The 23,426-nt window shown below is 38.2% G+C and overlaps 1 protein-coding gene across 3 annotated transcripts in view; it reads left to right on the top strand.

Annotated features, from left to right (window-relative positions):
- The first annotated feature begins 922 nt into the window (after window positions 1-922).
- The window catches only part of LOC127436796 (protein lin-7 homolog A), a 45,892-nt gene continuing 23,388 nt past the window's right edge, over window positions 923-23,426 (top strand). Inside the window, exons 1-2 of one of the 3 annotated variants that reach the window (XM_051691187.1) lie at window positions 923-1,071; window positions 15,232-15,350. In XM_051691187.1, coding sequence (XP_051547147.1) covers window positions 1,032-1,071; window positions 15,232-15,350 — 159 coding nt within the window. In that variant the 5' untranslated portion in view covers window positions 923-1,031. Of the gene's footprint in view, window positions 1,072-15,231; window positions 15,351-22,917; window positions 23,017-23,426 lie in introns of those variants that run through there. The other 2 variants (XM_051691189.1, XM_051691188.1) reach the window with 2 other exon arrangements.

Raw genomic sequence — 23,426 nt, 5'->3', positions numbered from 1 at the left:
TAAGCCGCTTTGTGGTGTTCATGTAAATCTAGTCACTGAAAAAACAGCGAGATGTGGAACAGCGGTCAAAGGCATCCGTCTAGAAAGCACATAGAAAACAACAACTGAGAAACAGAGCGTACTGACGCAAAAATGGCATTCGTGTGAACCGCCCCTTTGTTAGAATTTTACATTTCAAATGTTTAATCTATTCAGTGAGTGTGGAATTTAAATTTTAAATGTAGGATTATATAACACGTTCAAGAGAGTTTAGGGGGTCGCACACCAGACGCGTCTGGCGGACGACATGTGCGTTCTAAAATTTGAAACAACTGTATTCAATGAATGTATGCACACTGCTACCGCTGCTCGGCGTCTTTCGGCGGGGCCCAACCAGGACTCCGGAGGCTGCACAAATTAATACTCCGCTCCGTTAAATTCAACCCAAATTATTATCAAAGGAAATAGATTATTTACTCTAGCCTTGTTCATTCTTGAAGATGAGAAAACCCTTTGTAACTTTTGTGTGTAGCCTACTGTCTACCTGAACCGCATCGACATGCCCTGTGTTTGATACCTGTGCCTGTCCTATCCGCAACTTAACATTTTTACAATTTTAAACGGGGATAAGACACACATGTACACAGAGACAAATTAAATGCAAAAAGATTTGAATATAAACCGCTCTACCTGATTTTAAAAGTATGATTTATTCTACATTCGACGAGCGTTAGAATTTTACATTTCAAGCGTGGAATTGAAATTTTAAACAGGATAGGATACCATACCCCACAAATTTGAATTTCAACGCTCGTCGAATGTATACACCCAGCTCCATCTGGTTTATCCCACGTTCACTGAGCATTAAGAATTTCGCCGCTTCTATAAAACAAGCGGGTGGCACATAATCCCGTTCCCCTCCCAACCACTCCCAACATCCACACGCTTCTCCAATCCGCTCTCACTCGTTCTCTTTCCCGCTCCAGTGTGCTCGCTGATGCCGCAGCTCCAGTAGCCGCACTCTCTCTCTGATATAAACACACAGCACAGTCATGGCGACAATGACGGTCCAACCGATCACCCTGGAGCGTGGTGAGTACTGACAAACGCACGCCCATTCACTTCTCGCTTGATGAGAGATGGTGGAGGTAACTTTAGGGTTTTGCCCAATGCGTTTCTATGTATTTTTGGATTATTGAACTTGGAGGAATGATATATTGTCACTGGGCTGTAGATGTTTTGGTGAATGTTGCCTTCTCGTTTCGGCTTGGTATGATGATTATTATTCATTATTCATCCGCAGACAGTTGTTTGGGGCTCTATGCGCACACTTCAGCACTTTAGGCGCTAATTCCTTCATGCACTTTGCTGCGACTCAATGCAAGGTTTTCCCATCCTTATATTCTACTTTACAGAAGATTATCCAACTTCGTGCATGCAAAACGGGCGTTCCGACCGTTATTATTCTGTTTTTATATGCCACGTAAAAAACGAATCAAAGCTTTTATTTTTTATTTATTTATTTTTATAATTTTTTTTACAATGAACCACAAATGTTTTAGCACATCCTACACATGCATAGTCCTGTTGGAATAAAGGAAATATTTCACAATGTGACTTTTATCACGGCAGCAACCTTGTCGTTGCTTAATTTAACAACACCAGTCAGTGCCCAAGGGTCTAAACTGTGAAGAGAAGACTCAAGCGACAGTGAGAGCAACCATATGTGCTGGCTGATGGCGCGCTGTTGTTCTTTTATTGCGCGATTAAATGTCCGCGAAAGCAAACCGCAAATTCAATTTCGTTAAGTAACGATTATATAGCGCGCAGAATGACTGATTACCTATGGCAACTGAAGCCAGTTCAAGCGGCACTCATGCAAGGTGATGGAAATGGAGATATTTATAGAGTAATGAGATCCCTCTGGCATGTGCACATCGTGGTTAAGGATATATGCATGGGATTTAGGTGTGTATTTCAGATTAGAATAAATGACTGTCCCGAATTGCATACATTCTGCAATTCAAGCAATAGACTCTACAACTCTAGAACGCTGTCACGAAGCTATTCTTTATTGCAATAATTGTACAGGATGACAATAGCAAAAACATGTCAAGCAACTGCACTAAATGACAGAAATAAACAAAAATTAACTTTAAAAAAAGGAGAGAAAAAGAAGCAATAATACAGTAATCACGAGGCATTCATCAACTTCGCAGATAAAGTCACAGTTTATATATATATATATATATATATATATATATATATATATATATATGTGTGTGTGTGTGTGTGTGTGTGTGTGTGTGTGTGTGTGTGTGTTACTAAATGTTTGGAAAGTTAACAATATTGAGTTAGAATCCTGGATGAAGATCACAAATTTGGGGATAGCAGATGAGAACTTGTGTTAAAAAAAAAAAAAAAAAAAAAATATATATATATATATATATATATATATATATATATATATATATATATAATGTATATGTGATCAAGTAAAAAAGATACAGTCAAAGGACATAATCACAAAGCAGTCTACACTACAAGTGATCCTGACATCAGCAACCCAGTTGACTAATCAAAATGCTTTATAGAGCGCAACTGTGTCCACCAACTTTATCAGCCGTCTTGGTTCTGAAAGTATTTTTCACATTATTTCCATCCATAGGGAGTCCCCATTAAGCATTGTGAATGATGTAATTGAATTAAAAATGATGGAAAAATATAAAACTATTGATTTAAATTTAAAGCTGATATGTACAAATGTATAAGTATAGAGTTTAGGGAGACTGACTTGAATGTGCCATTTACTGTGCACCATGTGAATGAGAGTTTCACTGCGGAGCATTTTTGGCGCAGTTTGTTGGGTGTGATTCACTGATTGGTGGATCTTTCTCTGCTGGATCACAGGTGCTGTAGTTCTTCAACAGGAATTCTGCTAGTAAACATGATTGTCAAACAATCAAGTTCAAATAATGCAGACTGGTGGCTTCAGCACAAACAGATAAACCACTGGTTAACAACCTGGGAGCTCATGGAAAGACTGTCTTCGTTAAAGATCAATTCACCTATTGAGTGAATGAATAGGACTTTTATTTTGGGAACCCGACTGCTGCAATCTATTATAAATAATTAAGCTCTTGACTTTGCGTGCATGGAGAGTAGATAGATTTGCTTATAAGTGGAGTGTCACTCAAGTGAGTGGCTCAGTTTGTTTAATTCATTTCAACAAAGTGTTGGATCAACTAAAAGATTGCATAGCAAGAGTGGCTGCTGTTTTCCAATTGGTTCTTGGATAAGGTTATTTCTCAACCATAATGGATGCGATGCAGTTACTCTGGCTATCAAAAGGGTGAACTTGACTAATGTAAGTATATAATGACTAATATTACCATTCAATGAAAACCTTAGATGAAAATATCCCTGGGACACAATGCTGAAAATGGCCACCTATACATTTTAGACATGGTTTACAAAGCGTATATGAGAAATTGCAAAGGCCCCATAGTTATCAATTTACTGTATGTTATATACTATCTGTATATGACAGATTTGTGTTTGTACATACGTGTGTATATATATATATATATATATATATATATATATATATATATTGTCTTATTGTGTATTTCTGTATATACTTATATTTTCTATTCACTTTTTATTTTTATTCTGTTTTTTTATTATTATTTCTGTCTTGTTGTATTGTTTGTGCACTGGAAGCTTCTGTCACCAAGACAAATTCCTTGTATGTGTAAGTATACTGATTCTGATGTTATTTACACAGAACCCCCATTTACAATTACATTTAGCCGAAACCGATTTGTTTGGGTTACATATTTTGAGCACTTCCAGAAATCCAAAGTAATGGTTTTGCTTAAGGAAAGCACATTTAAAGAGACAGTTTTATGATATGAGAAAGCCACAGGCCACATTACTCAACTGGCACCTTACTCTCTTGAAATAAGACTTTGAAATTATACTTTGATCAAAGAGAAAATAACCTGTTTCCCTGTGTTTTGGGTGCAGCTGGTTAACTGGAGGTTATGATTTTCCTGCTCTTGTATGTACATAACAGACATTCACAAATAGCTTGCTGTGTGGGCATGCAGCATGCTGTGTGGGTATTCAGTATGTCATCCATTATGTATAAACACTGCTAATAATCACTGGTGTATAGTATAAAAATGCTCATGTAATCATTTAACAGTCAACCATTTAAAATCCCATATTAATTGTCCACTTTTCTGAATTTTGTGGGGGGATGTGTCCCCCTCAGTGTCTATGGTGGTTGCTTCCCTGTTGAAACCAGAGCAGTACTTCTGACCTGGCGTACTGTACATCATGCTACTTCAATATGAAGTATGTCATATTGATTTTGGTGTAAAATATTCTTTTATTCAGAAAGACAAAATTTGCTTCAAAGTACTTTGCTTAATTATACATGAAGTTTTTGGCCTTAAGTTGACATGCAAGAATCTCATCAAATTTCTTTGGGAACATTCCAAGAGAATATTTACCCAAAACAATATCAGGACAACTATTGCAAATAATATGTCTTGCTTTCACCACTTCCAATTTTCATCCTACGAGTACTGAGTCATACTATTAGGATACTTTTACAACTTGTACCATCTAGTTATATTGCATAAAACAGAGGTTATATAATCATTCCTGTAGGCAAAAGTTTGCATTGCAAACATTCTCTGTCTACCATTTGAAGATAAAAGACCAGACTTCCTGAGATCAAGGTCAAGGAACCATATCTAAGACTATTTTTATCTGACCAGAACTGTCAGTGTTGCCAGTAATTGCATATACAACAAAAGACAGGGTTCATAAGGAAAGACAGACAGTAGTAAACATCAAGGCACAAAAGCACTGAGAGGTCATCTGTACAGCACTTGCATAATTCTCTGTTGGCGCTATTAGACTGTTTGGTGATTTATGTGGCCTCTGCTGTCAGGAATGTCACAGTTTGGCAAATTATTGCTAATTCATGTGGTTTGATAAAGTGAGGTGATGGGATACGAGCTGGACCCCAAAGATGGATATGGCTTTGTGTCTGTGCAAACTCCTGCTGTTTTGGCAAGCCTGTTATCCAGAGACCAGCGTTTTCTTCAGGCTTGTCTGACCCTTAAAGGTTGCCCATCTGAATTTGGAGAGAGCAGCAGATGGCTAGTGCTCTCTCAGGAAATTCATTCTGGCATGTAAAATGTTGAGGATAGTGCACTCCTCAGTAAAATTGTTCTGTTACAAATGTGTGAAACATAGTCCAGAAGTGTCTCAACTAATCGTGTTGTCAGTCTTGGAAAAAGTGTAGATTAATTTACTTAGGATGCTCATGTTTAACTGAATTTAAAAAAGAACACCCTAAAACTGTAATGTAATTGTCATGTTATTTCTGTCACAAGAATCATCAAACAGCATTGCAAAAAAGATGACTATTTTCTAACTTTCTAATGGACAACCTGCTGTCACTCCAAACTCACACCATTGGTTGATGCTCAAACAGACGGAGTAATTTTTTGAAAGCACACAATAGAACCACAGTGTTTACACGTTTTAAGGAAATATAGTTGACAGTATGTTAACTTTACAAATTAAAGTAAACATGAAGTCCAAAACTGGCACTGTTTCCAAAGTCCTTATGAAAACCTGCTCCGCTTCTGAAAAAACTTTCCTTTTTGCCTGCTGTACGTAAGTAAAATGGATTGAGAAAACCACATCGAATGGCTTGACAACCTTCAGATTTGCGTGCTCAATACAACATGGTCTTTTTTTCTAACCTTATTATGCTGCATCGAAAGCCATGACAAATGTAGGAGATTCTTACTTGATATCTTCGACTTCCAACCATATAGGCGTTATAATGCCAGATGCTTGAAATATTAGCAATTATTATAAAGTAATAGAGGAACGTTGACTCTATTATTAAATTTTATTTACTTAAAAACAAATGTATATCACTTTTTATGTTGTAAATTGCCCTGGATGCCACCACCTGGGTTTGTGTGACATCACCTTCCTGCATCTCATCGAAATCAAATTAAATTTACGCACAACTTTCCAAGTTGGAAGTCCAACATCAAAAGGAGTTCTATTGCACTTTTCCAAGTAGGAAGTTGGAAATTCTGACTTTCTGATTTGAATGAACACAGCATTATCCCTACCTTAGAATGTGCAGTTTTGTATGCAAATTGTATTGCACCACATATTGAGATGATCATATGAAAGACATAACTAATTGAAACACAATGCACACAACACTCAGTCGCACCTTCTTATCATGTGGTGTCTTCAAAACAGTAACGTAATTTGTTATGGAATTGAATTGTGGTCTTGCAATGTGTACGTCCGCCGCAATCTTGCCACAGAGATTGATGCCCTTGTTATTAGATCCTGTCTATGAAAGGAAACCTCAACAGAGCTGTGAAAGATGAGTTTTAGACTCCCTTGAATAGGAACACTGGGTTTCTGTAGATATCTAGTCACTGCTCTAGACATGCTGACAAAATAGCATTTTTTAGAGAACATTGGAATTTCACTGTATTTTAACTTTTGCAAAGAGTTGGGCCATGTTTTGGAAATATACTGAGCATTTCTCTGTTATCAGGGTTGATTTTTTTAGGCAAGCATCACTATAAATATTAATAGCACTGTTAAAATATAAATATTCCTTACAGTATGATAGGGATTTCCAAAAAACCCTAGTAAGTTATACATTTAGGTGCGGAATAGGGATGATTATAATTAACTGGTAAACCGTTAAACAACAGTAAGAATTTTGACTGATTAATACTATCAGTTAAACAGTTAAAAAAAGTAATTTAAAAATGTTTGCTGCATGGTAAAAGAAAAATAGGCTATACATATCAATCAACTCATGGGGGCCTGACGACACATGCAACCAACCACACGTGCCTACAGCCGTATTTCGCTGAGGGAGCAAAATGAAGCGAGCAAAAAGTAGTACTGCGTGGGACCATTTTGACTGAAAGGACGACGAGGTTATTTATAAGATAGGCAATGCAGTATTGCAGTATAGCAGAAGTACAAGCACAATGCAATACCACTTGCGAAGCAAACATCCACAAGCATCGGGTGTTGGAGGACAACAAACTTTGCTCTCCAGAAGATGCGATGTGCTGCCTGGTCCTCGACCACTACTCCACCTTCTGGCTGAGGACAGCCGCTCCTTCCCGGCGGACAGCAGTGAGTCCTCCAACCCCTGGTGGATGGAACGCCCCTCTGCCCCTGGCAGCGGCTCCACTGCTCCAGGTGGCCAGCAGCGAGCCCCTCCTCCCCCTGCAGACAGTGGCTGTTCCTCCGACCCCTCCGCGTTCTGGCGGCCGGTAGTGAGCCCCTCCACCCCTGGCAGCAGCTTTACCACTCCAGGCAGCCTGCAGTGAGCCCCTCTACAGCTCCAGGTGGCCAGCAGTGAGTCCCTCCTCCTCTCGCGGATGGCGGCCGTTCCTCCGCATCCAGGCGGCCGGCAGCGGAGACTCCTTTCTGCACACGACAGTGGCGAGGACTACATGACAGCGCATCCCTCCTGCTTCCCGGGTTTTGGGACCAATGTAACAGTATAAAGGATGGGTAAGCACGAGGCGGGAACTGGACGAACCATCAAAATAATGTTTAATGAAAACTTAAAGACACAAACAAATACACACAAGGAAGCTGCGTATGGCTCTCTCTCTCTCCCAAACTGCCACACCCGGCTCGGCTTTATCCCTCTCCTCGGCTGATTAGCCCGATTGGGGGCAGGCCGTGCACACTCACGGCCCGCCTTCCTCCACGTCACAGTAAAATATAGTGAGAACTTACAGACAGCACACAAATTATTAAATACTTTTTTGACAGATGGCCATTGCTGACTTGGTCATTTTTGTCAGAGAAACGCAAACAAAATTTCATTAGGTCACTTGTTCATATAGTCCTGGAGCGCAATAAGGTAAACAGATTTGGCATGCTGTCCATCCATAACAGAGGGGCTCGAGCACAGGACTGGGCTTGCGCTCTGAGATCCTAGAGTTTGTTTCAGCAAACTGAGGTATGACACGAACGGATTTTTGAGGGTAACTGATATTCCTTTAAACATTATTGAAAGCCCTTTATTTCAGTACATGGTCTAAATACTATGGTTAGTGGTATTTCAGTATGTGGTCCAAATATACAGAGTTAAAAATAGGGTCATGTTGGTCCCTGCACTATTAGCAGTGAAGCTGAAGGCTCCAGTGGTTTTAATGGAGAGCCGGGTCACATGCTTAGAGTAAAGTGCTAAATTTGAAGATTGAATACTCTCTTTCTATGCTATCTTTGCCCCCTGTGCTTACTCATAGATCCATGTGGGTGGGCAAATCCACGTGGGCTGTACATTTATGGGTGTGAAATTACGCAATCACTCTGGCTTATTTCTCGTTTTTTAAGACCACACGTTACGAAAACAGATAGATAATAGTGTTTAACTCCTCAACTGCGTAGCCAACACATTTGCAGTGACGCCCTTAACAGTCTCCATGGTAATGTGGTTAAATGTACCAATCAGAGACCTGGAGTGTCTACAACAAGCCCTTTAAACATCCAGTTTCTGAGCTAGAACAAGTAGACTTGATGTAAATCTCAGGCTAGATTTACACACTGCTTGTTGCCACTATGCAAATACGTATCCAACAGGTTTAGTGCTTGAAATAAGGTTGGTTGGTAGGGATGGGCATTTTATTCATTACTTGAGGACTTTACAGATAAATTAACCAAGGACTCCCTGACTAACTCAATGAAAAAAAAAAAAAAAAAACTCTCTGGACTTCCTGCAGAATACCGTAATTGTCTTAATAAGCATGGACCACTATTTTGTCACAGATGGCATGACCTCGTTTTATCAAACTTTGGCTGGCTTGCCCGAAATTGACATAAAAATTCTTCTTGGCTTTTGGAGGACAGTATACTTCAGGGGCAAAGCAGCAATTTTAAAGTACATGCACACAGCTTTAAAATAGCTTTACGTATTCAACACATGTCTAGTAGTCTGCTTAAATGGGCGGGGACACGACTTACCCCAGTCTTTACTTTTATTGATCTTTTATCACTTGTGAACATCCTGTAGAGGTTGAACAAACACCCTCCTCCTCTCTTACTGATGAAGATGCAACAGCCTGACTTTCCTACAACAACACAAGATTTATAAACCACGCTGTAAAAAGTGGTAACCTGTCCTGCAGTTGTTACCTTAAAGAGCTATTTAATTTACCTAATCTAACCCTTAAAAAGAGTTTTGTTGGTGTAACCTAATGTATGCAGGTTGATTAAGTGATGTGACGAACATGCAGCCTTTGTTTTTTTTCTGCAATACATTCCAGGAATAGAAACGATAAATGTGCGTTGTTGAAAGCAACTTTTTAAAGGGTGCGTTCCATTCAGAAGTAATCCTCCCTATGCCCTATTCCCTTCTTAGACTTTACCATTCATTGTAAGAGCTTTGAAGGGCTGAAAGGTGTGTGCTCAAAATAACGGTCATTCAGATCTCAATTTTTAAGTCATTTTTCATTAGAAATTTCCTTTTAAACAATCATACACATGACTATCATGATTATTTTCCCTTCAAAGTGTCCTCTAAAAAGATAATATCTTCCATTTGGAATGCAGGGAAAATGACTGGAGTAGTATTGACCAGCCTTTGAATTCAGAAAGTCACATCACACATCATCATTGTAGATCATAGTTTTCATTATTTACAATCTTTGCTGTCACTTCAGAGTACTCATGCTGTGAGCAACAATGTGCCTCTTTCTTTTCTGAATGATTGTGTACATCACTGAGATGTCTGAGAAATGGCTTTATATGGGATGAGACCTGTTCAAATGAACTAAATGCATGTCGGATGTTCTGCTCGTGCAGTCTTCACTGAAAGCTGGAAGAAAACCTGAGGCGCCACAGAGAATTTAATCCTATCTGTTATAGCTATGCCTGATGCACGAGCTTAAAATGCTTTTAGAGGCTTTTTTCATCATATAACTTTGTTAATGGATGAATTTATCTTCAGTGTTGCTTCATGCTCTTTCGAAGATATACTGTAGTCATTAAAATTTTGCACGAATGCATTAACCAGTCCATTTATATTTTCATAAATAACTTTGCCCACTAAATGATATTATGGTAATTGATCTTTAGACAGTTAATAAGGCATTAGACATAATTTCTGTCCCTGAAGTTATAGAGTTTCAGCTCAATATAGTGAAGCGATTGAAAGATGACTAACCTCTGATCTAGGCCTTGTCCACACTAATATGTTTTCGTTTGAAAACGCATCTTTTTCTCTCCGTTTTGGCCTTCCGTACAACTGCATAATTGAGCCAGGCACAGTAATCGGTCGATATTGCCCATTTTGAGATTTTTGGTATTGGCCAGTACTTGTGCTGTATTGGTCAGTTAATGGAAAGCCTTGTTAATGGATGCATATTTTCTGTTTTATTATTTGTAAAATAAATTCAGTAATTTTGTGTGTTATTTGCTATCATAAAATTTCCTGTGTTATGGCGATACTCTCCGCGGCAGTAAGGATCCTTTTGGTTGACTACCTACTGTATATCTATTGGCATTATATTGGAAAACAGCCACCCTTCTCTTGAGATATTGGTATCGCAATATGGGTTAAAACCCATATCGGTCGATCTCACTATTGACTTTGATATATTTTGTAAGCCATATTTCATGAACACTAGCCAACTGAGCTTGCCAGCGCAGACCAATGATCTGCATTGCTCAATGGACATCGTGGAGTGACATTGAAATAAATTAAGTAAGCATTACCCACTGGATAGTAGAGAGGCACAAACATGGGTATCGGCTGATAAAAGCAATTATCTGCACAATCGGACATTGGCTGTTTATAAATGAGACTAGTAATTCTGAAACATGGAAGACATGTAAAGACAGATCAAAGTTATAAAATAAAAATATGTAATTACCACTGATTTGAAACAAGCACAGAAAAGTAGAACCACCAAATATGCATGTATATGCAGATGTTGTTCTAAATCAGGGTGGGGAACGTCAGGCCTCAGGGTTGTATAAGGTCCGTGAGACCATTTTACCCAGCCCGTGAGGCCATTTGAGAAATAATTTGAAACCATGAAATTGTATTATACAGTACTGTGCAAAAGTTTTAGGCACTTGTGAAAAATGTTGCATAGTGAGGATTTCTTCAGAAATAGTGCCATAAATAGTTTTAATTTTTCAGGTAACATCATCCAAAGTCTAGTAAACATAAAAAAGCTAAATCAGTATTTGGTGTGACCTTCAAAACAGCACCATTTCTCCTAGGTACACCTGGACACAATTTTTCTTGGTTGTTGGCAGATAGGATGTTCCAACCTTCTTGGAGAATTCACCACAGTTCTTTAGGCTGTCTCAGTTGCTTCTATCTCTTCATGTAATCTCAGACTGACTCGATGTTCAGTGGGGGGCATTGTGGGGGCAGGACATCTGTTGCAGGGCTCCCTGTTCTTCTATTCTATTCTGTTTGCAGAAGGAATGTTTGGGAGTATAAAATGTATATTTCCTATTGACACACTAAAGCTGAAGATATAAATAACCATCTTAAGACAAAAGTTTTTGTTAAACATCTTATGTGCCTAAGACTTTTGCACAGTACTGTATATCTATCAGCATTTTATCAGAAATCAGTCACCCTGCTCTATAGATATTGGTATAGGCATTAGCCATTAAAATAATATATATATATATTGGTCAACCACTATTTACTTAAACATATTATCAGCCATGTTTCACAAATGCTACCAAACCAAACCAATAAGCACAAAAATGTATCTGCGAGGCCCACTGGATATCGTGGAGTGACACTGAAATAAATGAAGTGAGGTTGACACTATTGATCTGTACATAATCGATCTGTTCATTCATGAGTGGATAGTGCTGCACAAAATTGTGGCATGACCAATTTGCATTCAAATTTGATGCAACTCGATATATTTTAGCAATGACTATTTTGTCTATGACAAAATACAGTTTTTTTTTTTTTTTTTTTTTTTTAGCTCAACCTGTAAAGTGAGGTGCTAGCAATACAAAGCTCATGGGTTCGATTCCTAGGGAACACATACAGTACATTTGATTATGAAGTATGTACCTTGGATGCACTGTAAGAAAAAAAGCATCTGCCTCTGAATAATGTAAATTTAAATATTCCCAAACTATAATAATAACTATGATAATCTGGTGGACCAGTGACAACTTGGGCCTCTGTTGCTTCACCCCTAGTTGATATCTGCTGTCCCAAGAGCCAGAAAGCAGCTTGGGGCCATTTTATGCCATTGCTTGTATTTATTTTTTCACCATAAAGCATCACTCATCAATTTTTAGTGACGTGTGGTGGTAATAGAGTGATTAATGTCATGCAAACATTCCTCTGACAGCTCTGTGCTGAAGCCAAGTGGGGCATGCCAGGGAACCGCTGTTATGGATCTTGCTGTCAACTTTTTAATAGAATCTAAGATGCTTTATTAACAGAAGAGCTTCAATTTAAACACATAATTTCAGTGAATAAGTGCAAAAATTCAATGCAATGTGACAAAATGATGAAAAATGTGCCAAACTCATTTGCCGTTTAAAGATTTCAGCGAAAGGTTGCAACCTCATCTTGACGTGATGGACAGAAATGACCTCAAGCTGCGAGAGATTTTGCTCTGATGCTCCATTCTCGCATTTGTTGTTTTTCCCATGAGCCCACAGGCTTTAATAGCTTTTGTATTTGCTCCCCTAGTTTCGCTGGGTTGGGTTTTATTAGTTCCTGTCAGGATTTGGCCCACTTTGCTCTGCTGTCTGTGTACAAACAAAGGTATTTCCTCATGTAGGCTGGTTTGGGTCTATTTGTGAGACAGTGTTTACTTTAAGATCTTCTTCATTTTTCTCCCTGAGCGGTGTTGCACATTACAAAAAATGGGTGCAATTTTTCACGGGCCAAAAGATGTACAAGCACAATTAGCCATATGGTTGCCATTGCAAAAAAAAAAAAAACAACTGTGATAAGTGCTAAAAATTTTAGCCTCTTTAGTAGGAGCTAAATATTTTCAGCATCAACTAAATATTCAACAATAAATGACAGCTTTGAAAACAACTAACATAATAATAATAATAATAATAATAATAATAATAATAATAATAATAATAATAACTTTTTTGTATAGCACCTTTCATACATCAAGTGTAGCTCAGAATGCTTCACATATCAGAAATTAAAAGTCAATGAACATGACTGCACAAAAATAAGTGTATAAAAATTTGTAATAATTTTGTTTGAAAATGTATATATTAAAATAAAAACAATAATAAATCTATAATAGTTAAAAGTAAAATAAAGAAAAATAAACATTCACACATTCTACATATCTACATACCAACCAAACGCTAATATATATATATATATATATATATATATATATATATATATATATATATATATATACAAAGCATTTGTAGACAGCAAAAAAAAGATTTGGAAGATATTTTGATGCAACTGTTAAGGAGTACGCAGTGATCTACAGTTTAAAATGCTGCACTTAAGTTCAAAAGAACTAAGACTGACACGTTTCCACTATCTGCATTTAATAGTCCATTTAATAATAAATAAATACAGGCTACCCTTTATTGCACAAAACTATCATAGCACTCACAAATAAACAGACTATGCTTAGTAACTGGAACATTGCTCATACGTGACAGTAATTGAAATTTGTTTTCATGGCAGTAAATTTGTTACAAAAGTAATGCTTTGATGACAACTTCTTGCTAAAGCACAGCATACTGTCAGCACACTAAAACCACAGAAAAAGTTGTATATCTGAATATATTCAGATACATCTGAAGCATTACAGTAAATAATAGTATGATTAATTGTGTAAATTGTTTAGCACATTTTTTAAATAATCAGTCGCACTGAATTAACACATTAAAGCAATAGCCCTAAAACGTACCCTGCTAAAGTAAGTCAGAAATGTGTCGTCAGTCATTGAAAAGGGTCTAGTCTGCTTGGTGGTGTTAGTGGCCAGAAATTACACACCACCTTGAAAGGTGCACTCAGTAATTCTAATCCAGTACACTTTGTCAAATTCTGCAAATATCTCCTCACAGTCTGCTAGTTGTCCGTTCTGTGGGTGGGCTGAAAAAAAATCTAGTATATGTACACAGCCCTGGCTCTGTATATGGGACACAAACAAAGTGGATCAGACTGATCCACACAACACTACTCCAGCCAATTGGCAACAGAGGGTGGTTCTTGCACGTGCACAGGATGGGGGGTGGGGGCAGAGCGATAGGGAAATTCATTAGAAGAGTGACAGCAAATCTGGCTGATGCGAACTTTCTAAACTCCAAGGAGGACAAATGGCTAAGAAACAGACCAAGAGAAAAAGGTCAGATGAATATAAACTAAAAAAGAAGGATTATAAATCGAGGGCTGGGAGCCGTGTCAACATTTGCGAGGCTTTTCAGCAGTGTAGAGACCTCTGAGAGGTAAAAGGTTTGAAGACGGAAGCAGAAGTTGCTCTTTTTCGTCTCAATAGGTGGATAACATACATTTTGCTATGTTTCACAGCACCCATATATGCTGTTGTTGTGATGTTAGATTTAGTAGCAGGAGAGTTGTGAGTGTCTGGAGCTGGTGTGCGTAAAACCGTCTCGCGCGCATGAATTTGGGGGGGGCGGAGCTTCCAAAGGAGCACTGAAGGGAGGGGTATGTTTGTTTTGGCAGTTGAGTTCGAATATCAACAGTGTTTCTCAGGAACTGCTGAGTGCACCTTTAAAGCCAAAGACAAAAAATTCATAAAATAGTAGATAAAGTTGAACTCATTAATTAATATGTTGGTTTTTAGACGACTAGCCAACCATCCCCATTTAGTGTCTTGATTATGAACTGAATCATACAGAGACTACGTCAGTGAAAGCTATAACAATCTTTCACCTCTCTTCAATTCCATGACTATTTTGCAACACCAGGCGTGTCTATGCCGAGGTGAATGGAGGGGGTATGGCAATGTGACGTCTTTTGCTCCATGTAAAGAGAGCACTGAATGCTTTCACTGGCCCCACTGGCCCTGAGCAAGTCTATTTCCATTATCCCACCAATCAATTCGCTGCAGCTCCACCGTCTCTCCCTGCCTTTTGCTGCTAATGTAACAGTGGTGCACACTTTCTCTCCTTTACTCTTAACACATTTGTTCGTTCTTTCTCTCTCAGATGTTGCCAGGGCAATTGAACTGCTGGAAAAATTACAGGAGTCAGGCGATGTCCCAGGTCACAAGCTGCAGTCCCTGAAGAAGGTTCTACAGAGTGAGTTCTGCACGGCCATTAGAGAGGTGAGTCACATGTATGTGACCTGTAATAAGCCTTGCTGTTACCTCTCTCTGAAAACCCAGTGTTGGCTACAGCAGAAGTGAAGATTTTAAGGGAATAAAATGAACATCATCAATTATGGGATGGAATCTCAGCCTCATCTGAGCGTGTTGTTAGTGACAGGCTTGCGTTATATGTCTGAAGACAGTATGTGTCTGTCAGGCAGAGATAGTGGTGACGGATGCCTGTTTCTCTCTGCTCTTCCCTGCTTCTTACATGCACTTTCTGAAACACATTTATTCAGAGAATGAGGTTTGGTAGATAGTGACCTGGGCCACTGTGGTTTTAAGTGCGGTTGCAGCACAACATCCTTGCCATTTTAAGATGTCCCCATCGCCCATTTCCATACTCAAATAGCAGAGCCGCACAAGTAAACAGCTAGAAATGGTTTTCAACATACTTTATCTCACTCACAGGCACATTTTTCAATATTGCCTTCATGTGCTGTCTTGGTGGAAATATTTTTTCCATCTAGGGGTGTCTGAGAGCAAAGGGTGAGCAAAGAAATTATAATGTTAATTTGTATGTTTGTTTAATTCATTATTACAAGGATGATTATATGCTGTGAGTGTGTATAGCTCTGTGATAGTTCATTGTGAAACAATACAGAATATTAACTGATCCCTTATTTTAATGTGCCAATAATATCATATCATCCAGGTGGAAGCAGCACACTGGTGGTGGTTGAGGAGAGTCCACTATGTAAAGGGCTTTGAGTGTAGTGTCAGAGAAGCACTATATAAGTGTAACATTCATTCATTCATATAGCAAGATTTTTTGACAGAAAGTCTGGTCCACTTTGGAGCTTATACTGGCCAAGAACTGCAAACTTAGACAAGAAGAGACCATAAAATGGACACATTATCTGACTAACAGCAGTTTGTTTTAATAGATTTTCTGATTAATCACCTACTTCATTTGAACAATATCGATTCTTAAAAATTACAAGATCATTTACTCTATGGCAGTATTTATTGCAAGACAAACACTGGTTGATCTCATTAACAGGCCAAAACCAAAGGAGAGTTAAGAGAGAAACTTCACAAATAATGAGAATCTTAAATATCACTTTTTATTTCCTCATTTCGGTACCCGTGCGCTGTTTGACCAGCATGATCACACGGGAAGTCGACATGTTGTTTACGAGAGTTCCGGTACCCCAGGATCAGACACATTATGCCGACTCACCGACAAACGGCATCTCCTATCAGATATTTTTTCATCGGCTCCAATGTTTTTACCTTCATATACCCAAGTAATCATAATCTATTCAAATCCAGCCAAAATCGCAATCGAATCGAGAGCATGTGAATCAAAATCGAATTGAATCGGGACATCTGTATTGATACCCAGCCCTAATTCGTTTTGTTTTTACGTGACATTTAGGGTGGAAAATCTGAAATCAGACATTTCTCTGAGAACAACTCAGGTGTGCTCAAGGATATCTAATTTATTTGATATTAAGTGTGTTAAAACAAAAAGATTTGATGCCATGAACCTCTCAAGCTTCCAAAAACATGCGCCTAGATATTCCTCTGAAGTATGTAGGCTTGTATCCTGTGAACATGACTTTAGGAGCTTTTCCCCCAACAGGCTGAATAGTTCTTGTCACGGAACAGTCCAAAAAAGGTTCAAGGAACAAATTATTGTTAGATATGATACATTAATACAGTTTTGATACAGCCTGATATTGACTGAGAAGCAGATCTGTAATTAAAATTCAATTATCCATACAAATTTTTTAGGCCTTACTTTGTGATAATGTTCAGTTTCCTATGGCTTATTACAGCTAAAAAGCCAAAAGCAATGAGTTTGTGCTCCATTCTGCTCCCAAATGTTACCCCCAATCAGTATAAAGTTGATTCAGGACTATATTAGCTGCAGAAGAACATGGTCTGTGCATGTGCTTTCTGTGAGTACACCAAGGTTTAAAAAAATAAAATGCATACGTACCGTACCATCAAATGCTGAAATGCTGCTAGAACCGTTACTCACTGTGCTCAGAACTGTTCAGACCGATGATTAAAAAAAAGTAATTTTTGTTTCCTGGCAAATTCGTACAAACCTATGCACCCTGACTCACGGATATTGTTTAAAGCCAGACAATCAGATCTTGCAATTTTGGAAAATCTCTTGCCATTTTTGTGTGTAATATGCATCAGACGGTGCACTGGTATTCTGTCTGAGGCTGATACTAATACACTAGTTGCTATGCATGATCAAATGTGCCAAAACTGGACGTGGAACATCTGTAGAGGCATGCTTCAGATTGGATTTGAGATTCATTTTATCAAGCTCCACACCAGATGACACAACAGATGAATCATTAAGCACCGTTTCATTTTGCCACTGTAGCATCACAATCTCTTATCAGCCGAAAGTACAGTGCATAACTGTAAAAAAACTTTCGTTGGGACATCAATTCACTCTTCCAGCATCCATCAGGCTGCAGTTTCTCCGAGCCGTGCATTGATGCCCTATGAGCTCATTTCATTGCACACGGTATCATATGGTGCAATCTGTCTCTTACATTCCCATAACGAGGGTGTGAGACAATGTTCGCTAGCCACAACGTTGGTTCAGTTTACAGCACCATCAGTAAAGCTCTGCATGGCAGGAACAATGTCAGTATGACGAGCTGTGCCATGCAACGTCCTCCAAAAAGAATAGAAAAAGAAGATTATGACTACAGTAACTGTGGTACTTAATGACAAGAGGTGTCGCTCTGACCCATTCAAATGAGTCTTTAAGCTCTTAGCCATGTGAAATGAAAGTGATTGGCAAAATGAAGATCAATAAAGACACTAACCATCTGCAAAACACGGACTGATTCTGAACTACAGGCTTTAATTGCTCTGACATGCTGTCAAAATAATTCAGCTTGTCTTTCCAACCAAACCAAATGTATATTTACCTATTCAAGACCTCAGTCAGTCCTAGATTACAGCTATTCTCATCTAGTCTTTGACTATTGTTTGAACACCAACAGAGAAATCAGTCTTTTTTCCTGTTTCTAGTGGTATCTGATCATTTAATGCTACTCTAATGTATTTTTGAAAATCAGAAAAAACTGGACTGACCTAAAATGATTTCTTCCAGTAATGAGCTTTCAGATGGAATGCTTTAATGTTGGCAAGAATAATTTCCCACAATCCCACAGTCTGTCAGAGAGATCATCAACTCTGCAAACGTGTGTTTGACTTCCGATACAAATCCCAAAGGAATACGACAACAGAGCCATTATCAACTGAGAGCCTAGTCAGTCAATGCTTAAGCATTGTCACATTCTCTCTTTTTGAATTGTGAAATTGTGTATTTCTGTAAGTGGAATAGTCTCTTTGTGCCATGTTTGTCTGGAAAAATATGCAAATGAGAAGTGTCACGGTGAATCTATCCTTGCGAAGCCAGATTTTTGACTTGAGTCTTAAAGTCTGGTCCACTTCTGGCAAAGACCAGCCCACTTAGACAGGGAGGGACTGACAACATGTAAAGTGACCAACCACGGTTCAGTGGCTTTGTTTTCTCATGCTGTTTAGCGGTGGGTAAATCTGAAATATCTGAAATAGAACTTGAGTGCCTATGGCCGAATCACAGCCGTGTTGACCAGCCGCAGGCCGTGCATTTTAAGTCTAGGCCTTCAGTGCGATTCATGCCATTAAGAAAATACAGTTTCACAATGAATAAGACATCAATCATTACATGGCAGTCAACTAATAATACCAACTGACATTTTAAAAACACGTCCACGCACGAAAGCCAGAACTTGAAACGACACTTAACGCTCAAGCAAGCCTAATTTTAACTGCAGCATGACTGTTTTGTGAAATGAACGTCTCCCGAACAGAAATTCAAAAATCATAATTTTTCATGAATCAACCAAGGAGGTCTATAATATCTGGAAAAATTTATCTAATAAGATTTGCAATTTAAATGTTGCTTGCATTAAATTTTGTTTCATCTGTGTACACGGTTATGCTGCGTTCCATTCAAGTTGGATGTGAGATATTCCTATTTGATATCTCTGACCATAAATGCATCCATTCCCTGATATTCGGAAGATGACATTTAAGGAAACAAAACTGCAACATTCCCGTTAGCTTAGCAGGGGTTTGACTCTCATTAGAGATGTCTCCTAGCAACCCAACTGATATAAAATGCTGCAGCGCTAGCATTTGTGCTTCAGGTGTATGATTATCAAAAGAGATTATAATGTTTTATACACCTGTTTCTGCAGGCATTTGTTAAACAAGCTTTAATATCATGTAATGTGGAAATGAACTCATTTATCGATATTACTTAATAACGTGAATGTTTATTCACAAAGTGCACTTTGTATATCTCCCTGAGCGTCGACATGTTTGTGTGACATCATGCCCCTGCATCTCTGCAAAATCGGAGTTGAGAATTTCTGCACAAGCCTACAAGTTGTAATTCTGACTTAAAGATGCATTCCATTGCACTTTTCCTAGTAGGAAGTTGTAAAATCTGACTTCCCGAGTTGAATGGAATGCAGCACTCCTTGTGTCAACTTGATCCGACACTGAATGCTCAAGCAGCCTGTTTACACTTAGAAAACTCCTGATGTTGCTATAACAATGCAAAAAGCTCTTACCAGTTTACTTGAAGTGAAAATCAGTCCTCCTTTCATGATTAATAAATTAAGCAATCACACAGTCATGCAGAACGTCTCATGTTTTAAAATTCATAAGGATCTCTTTCTCAATGGTGATAGCAGCAGTGATGACGATCTCGCGCTCTTTGCTTTCAAATCACTCAAAGTGTGATTGTGTCACTCAAGGCCAGCTAGAAGGCCTCGACCGGGACATATCCTAAAGATCACACCCATCAAGAACAAATAAATCAATCTGATTGGCTGATGAATCTGACAATCTGACTTTAGTTGCCCATTCATTTGCACTGTTGAGGGATTCTGTAGAAAGTCTGAAGGCCTGACAGGTTGGAGCTCATTCTCACACGCTGCTTTGGGCATGCGATTTGTGAAAAAGTTGTCACGCTTCACTTGTAAACATCAAGGAACAAATTCTTACTGGATAAACTTTTCGTTTTTCTCTATTTGTTTGTAGATTAATTAAGAGTGGAAAGCGATTAAAAATACATAGGCAAAAAGGTGATTAAGAATGAAAGGATGAAAAATATTTATTTATTTGGCATGTTAGGCTTTGCTGGCCCTGAGAATTCGCCACTGGTGCTGACATACGGCCATAACAGCACTCTTGCTCGCGTGGTATTACATTAGAATATCACTGTTCCTGTTGTATTATCCAGGCATCACAAATAGCAGCAAGGTTTGGCAATTAGTTTGGCTAGACGCGTAGTCAAATATTGCATATAAAGAGTCTTTTTGGTTTTCATATATATATATATATACTTCGAGTCTAGTCAAACGCATTGCCAAACCTCTCTGCTATTTTAATGCCAGCTTTATACAACACAAGTATTCCTTTAACAATGTTCTTTTGCACGTCACGCACAAGAAACTCTGAATACGAATATGCAATAAATAAAGAAAAGACTGTGATCCCGTGTTTTCTTTTATATTTGTTTGTTAATGATCTGATGCATCATATTTTATACTATTTTTACTTAATGTACATTATTTCACATGTACTTATATCATCAATACACTTAGTGTTTTATTATCCAGGCATTAAAATAAGAGAAGCTGGGTTCGGGATTGCGTTTGAAAATTATGCAAATATAAAGACAAGGCAAAAGCGGAGAGGTTCTTCTCCGGTTATTGCACCGTCTGCGTCCTATTATGTAGTCAATTCATGTCAAGCACCAGTGATATAAACAGAGACAGCCCATTCATAAGAAGCTGTTAGTGTAAATGGACTGTATGCAATTTTGTGTATTAACTGCTTCCTTGTTGATTGTCAGGCATATTTCTATGACACGTTCCTTTATACGCATGGAAAATGTGGTTCTCGTCAGGATTTGGATGTACGCTCCGTTAAATGATATAGAATGTAAGTATTATTAATCATTTTCATCTACTAACACACAAATCATGGCTAGTGTTCAGTGATTGTATCGGCACGCACCTCACTTCTACCGGTCGATTTTGAAAAATTTAATTAATTTATTGAAACACAAAAAAATTAAACCCAAAATATTTCTAAATTCAAATAACGCTTCAAATGAAATGAAAATATAATCAAAGTAACGAAGTGGCAAAAAAATCATATCAAATCCAAACATTTTACCCTCTCCAACTTCATCCACCAGCCTCTTTTGCAGTGACTTAAAATCACTCTACGACAACAGGTGGAAAAATACCAATACAAATTAGGTCATAGATACAATTGTAAATATAAGCTTAATAAAACCATGACCTAGAGATAGTTTAACACAAATCTCATGAAATTTTGTTTCATAAAACGGCTACAACAGTGATTGTCAGGGACAGAATTTGATGTTCAAGTATATTTTCAAAGTTTGGACATGAACTTTATTGCCACCTGCTGGTGGAATCTCCAAACTGCAAATGCAGGAACTGAATTTAGACTTTGCTCTGAAAACAGACATGGTTCCGAATTGTCTTAGTGCAGTGACCTATTTCTCAGGAAAATAGCAAATTGCGCTTTGCACCACTTCATTAACATACAGTACACCCACAGTTTGCACATATACACCCACATATAGCTCAAACACTCCCACCCATGGCCACTTGCATTTTGTGCTGGCATGAAAATTGCGCTTAGAATCAGCGCCTCACAAAAATTGGATAAAACGTAGCGCACGGTCATTACGTGTAGCGCTGCGCTTTGCGTGGTCACGAAAACAGAGCCCTTGGTGTGAATAGGCCTTTAGCGTTACATCACTAGTGCATGTTTTTTCCTAGCAAACTCACAAAATTGCTCTTCCGTGACGCTATCTGCAGCATTTGTCTTGAGGAATTCAAAGTGACGCATGGCGCTTGCATTGAGCGGTGCATTGAAGCCATGTGAAAGGGCCATAATAGATTGCCACAGAAAAAAAAAACAACAACCTAAATTCAAAGGATGGTTTTACAGAAAACTCCAAAGAAATTAGAGGAAATGTGTGTAGATGTGTGATCAGAATTTCTTTTATTTCACAGACAATAAACTAAGTGGAATATACAATTATACTTGTGAATACCTAGTGACTATCTAGCGACCAGCTGCCTCAAACAAAACTCTAAAGATGTAAACGAAAGATGTAAAGAGTGAGAAAAGGGAAGGACGTTTCAAATGAGAACAACTGAAGGCGTCTCCTTTCACTCTGCCTCCCTCGTATCTCTATCTCTGTTTTCTTCTCTTTACAGACATTACAGACTATCATTTCCTCTTTATAGGAAGGCTACCATGGTTACATGAAGCACGTCACTCCGGCCTATGGGCATTTTTTTCCCACTCTCAATAAGAGTAGTGAGGAGTCAGGGGCAATACACCTGTATGCGTGTGCTATTCCCGCTAAGGTAAAACAGATCTGGATTAATGAAAGCCAATCAAACACCCAGTGAGCTGTGAGGAAACAGAGTGCTCCCTGTAGACATGGCAGAAAGGAAGACTGAGAAACAAGGACTAAGCTGAGACAGGATTGTGGAGAAAGGAGAGCTGGAAGACTGAGAGGATGAATCTCAAAGTATGTCATATTTCACCCCAAAATCAAAAGAAAAAATAAGAAATTATATATCATATTGCATAAAGTAAACAGAGCCTATTTTAGGACCATTAAGATTTTTTGGAATTGTAACATTATTGTCATTACAATTTAGCATATTTTGCCATTTTGCTTATTACTACAATAATACAGTAATGAATATTATCCTTTTCGGACAATAATGTTTTATTCAATTAGCATAAATGAAAGGTAATACAAAAATGGTACCATGATGCCTAAATACTTTACCATTTAAATAGGCCTAATATATAATTTTTCCACATTTGTTTTTTTTTGTTTTCTTTTTTATTTATGGTATGAGAACTAAGGAAAAAATGTGTTTAATTGCCACAAAAATAATGTCAAAGCAAAAATATGAAATTGTCCTAAAA

This window comes from Myxocyprinus asiaticus, chromosome 47 (genome assembly GCF_019703515.2).
Source record: "Myxocyprinus asiaticus isolate MX2 ecotype Aquarium Trade chromosome 47, UBuf_Myxa_2, whole genome shotgun sequence".
In the NCBI taxonomy this organism is placed as follows: Eukaryota; Metazoa; Chordata; class Actinopteri; order Cypriniformes; family Catostomidae; genus Myxocyprinus; species Myxocyprinus asiaticus.
This window is presented reverse-complemented; position numbering and strand designations above follow the sequence as displayed.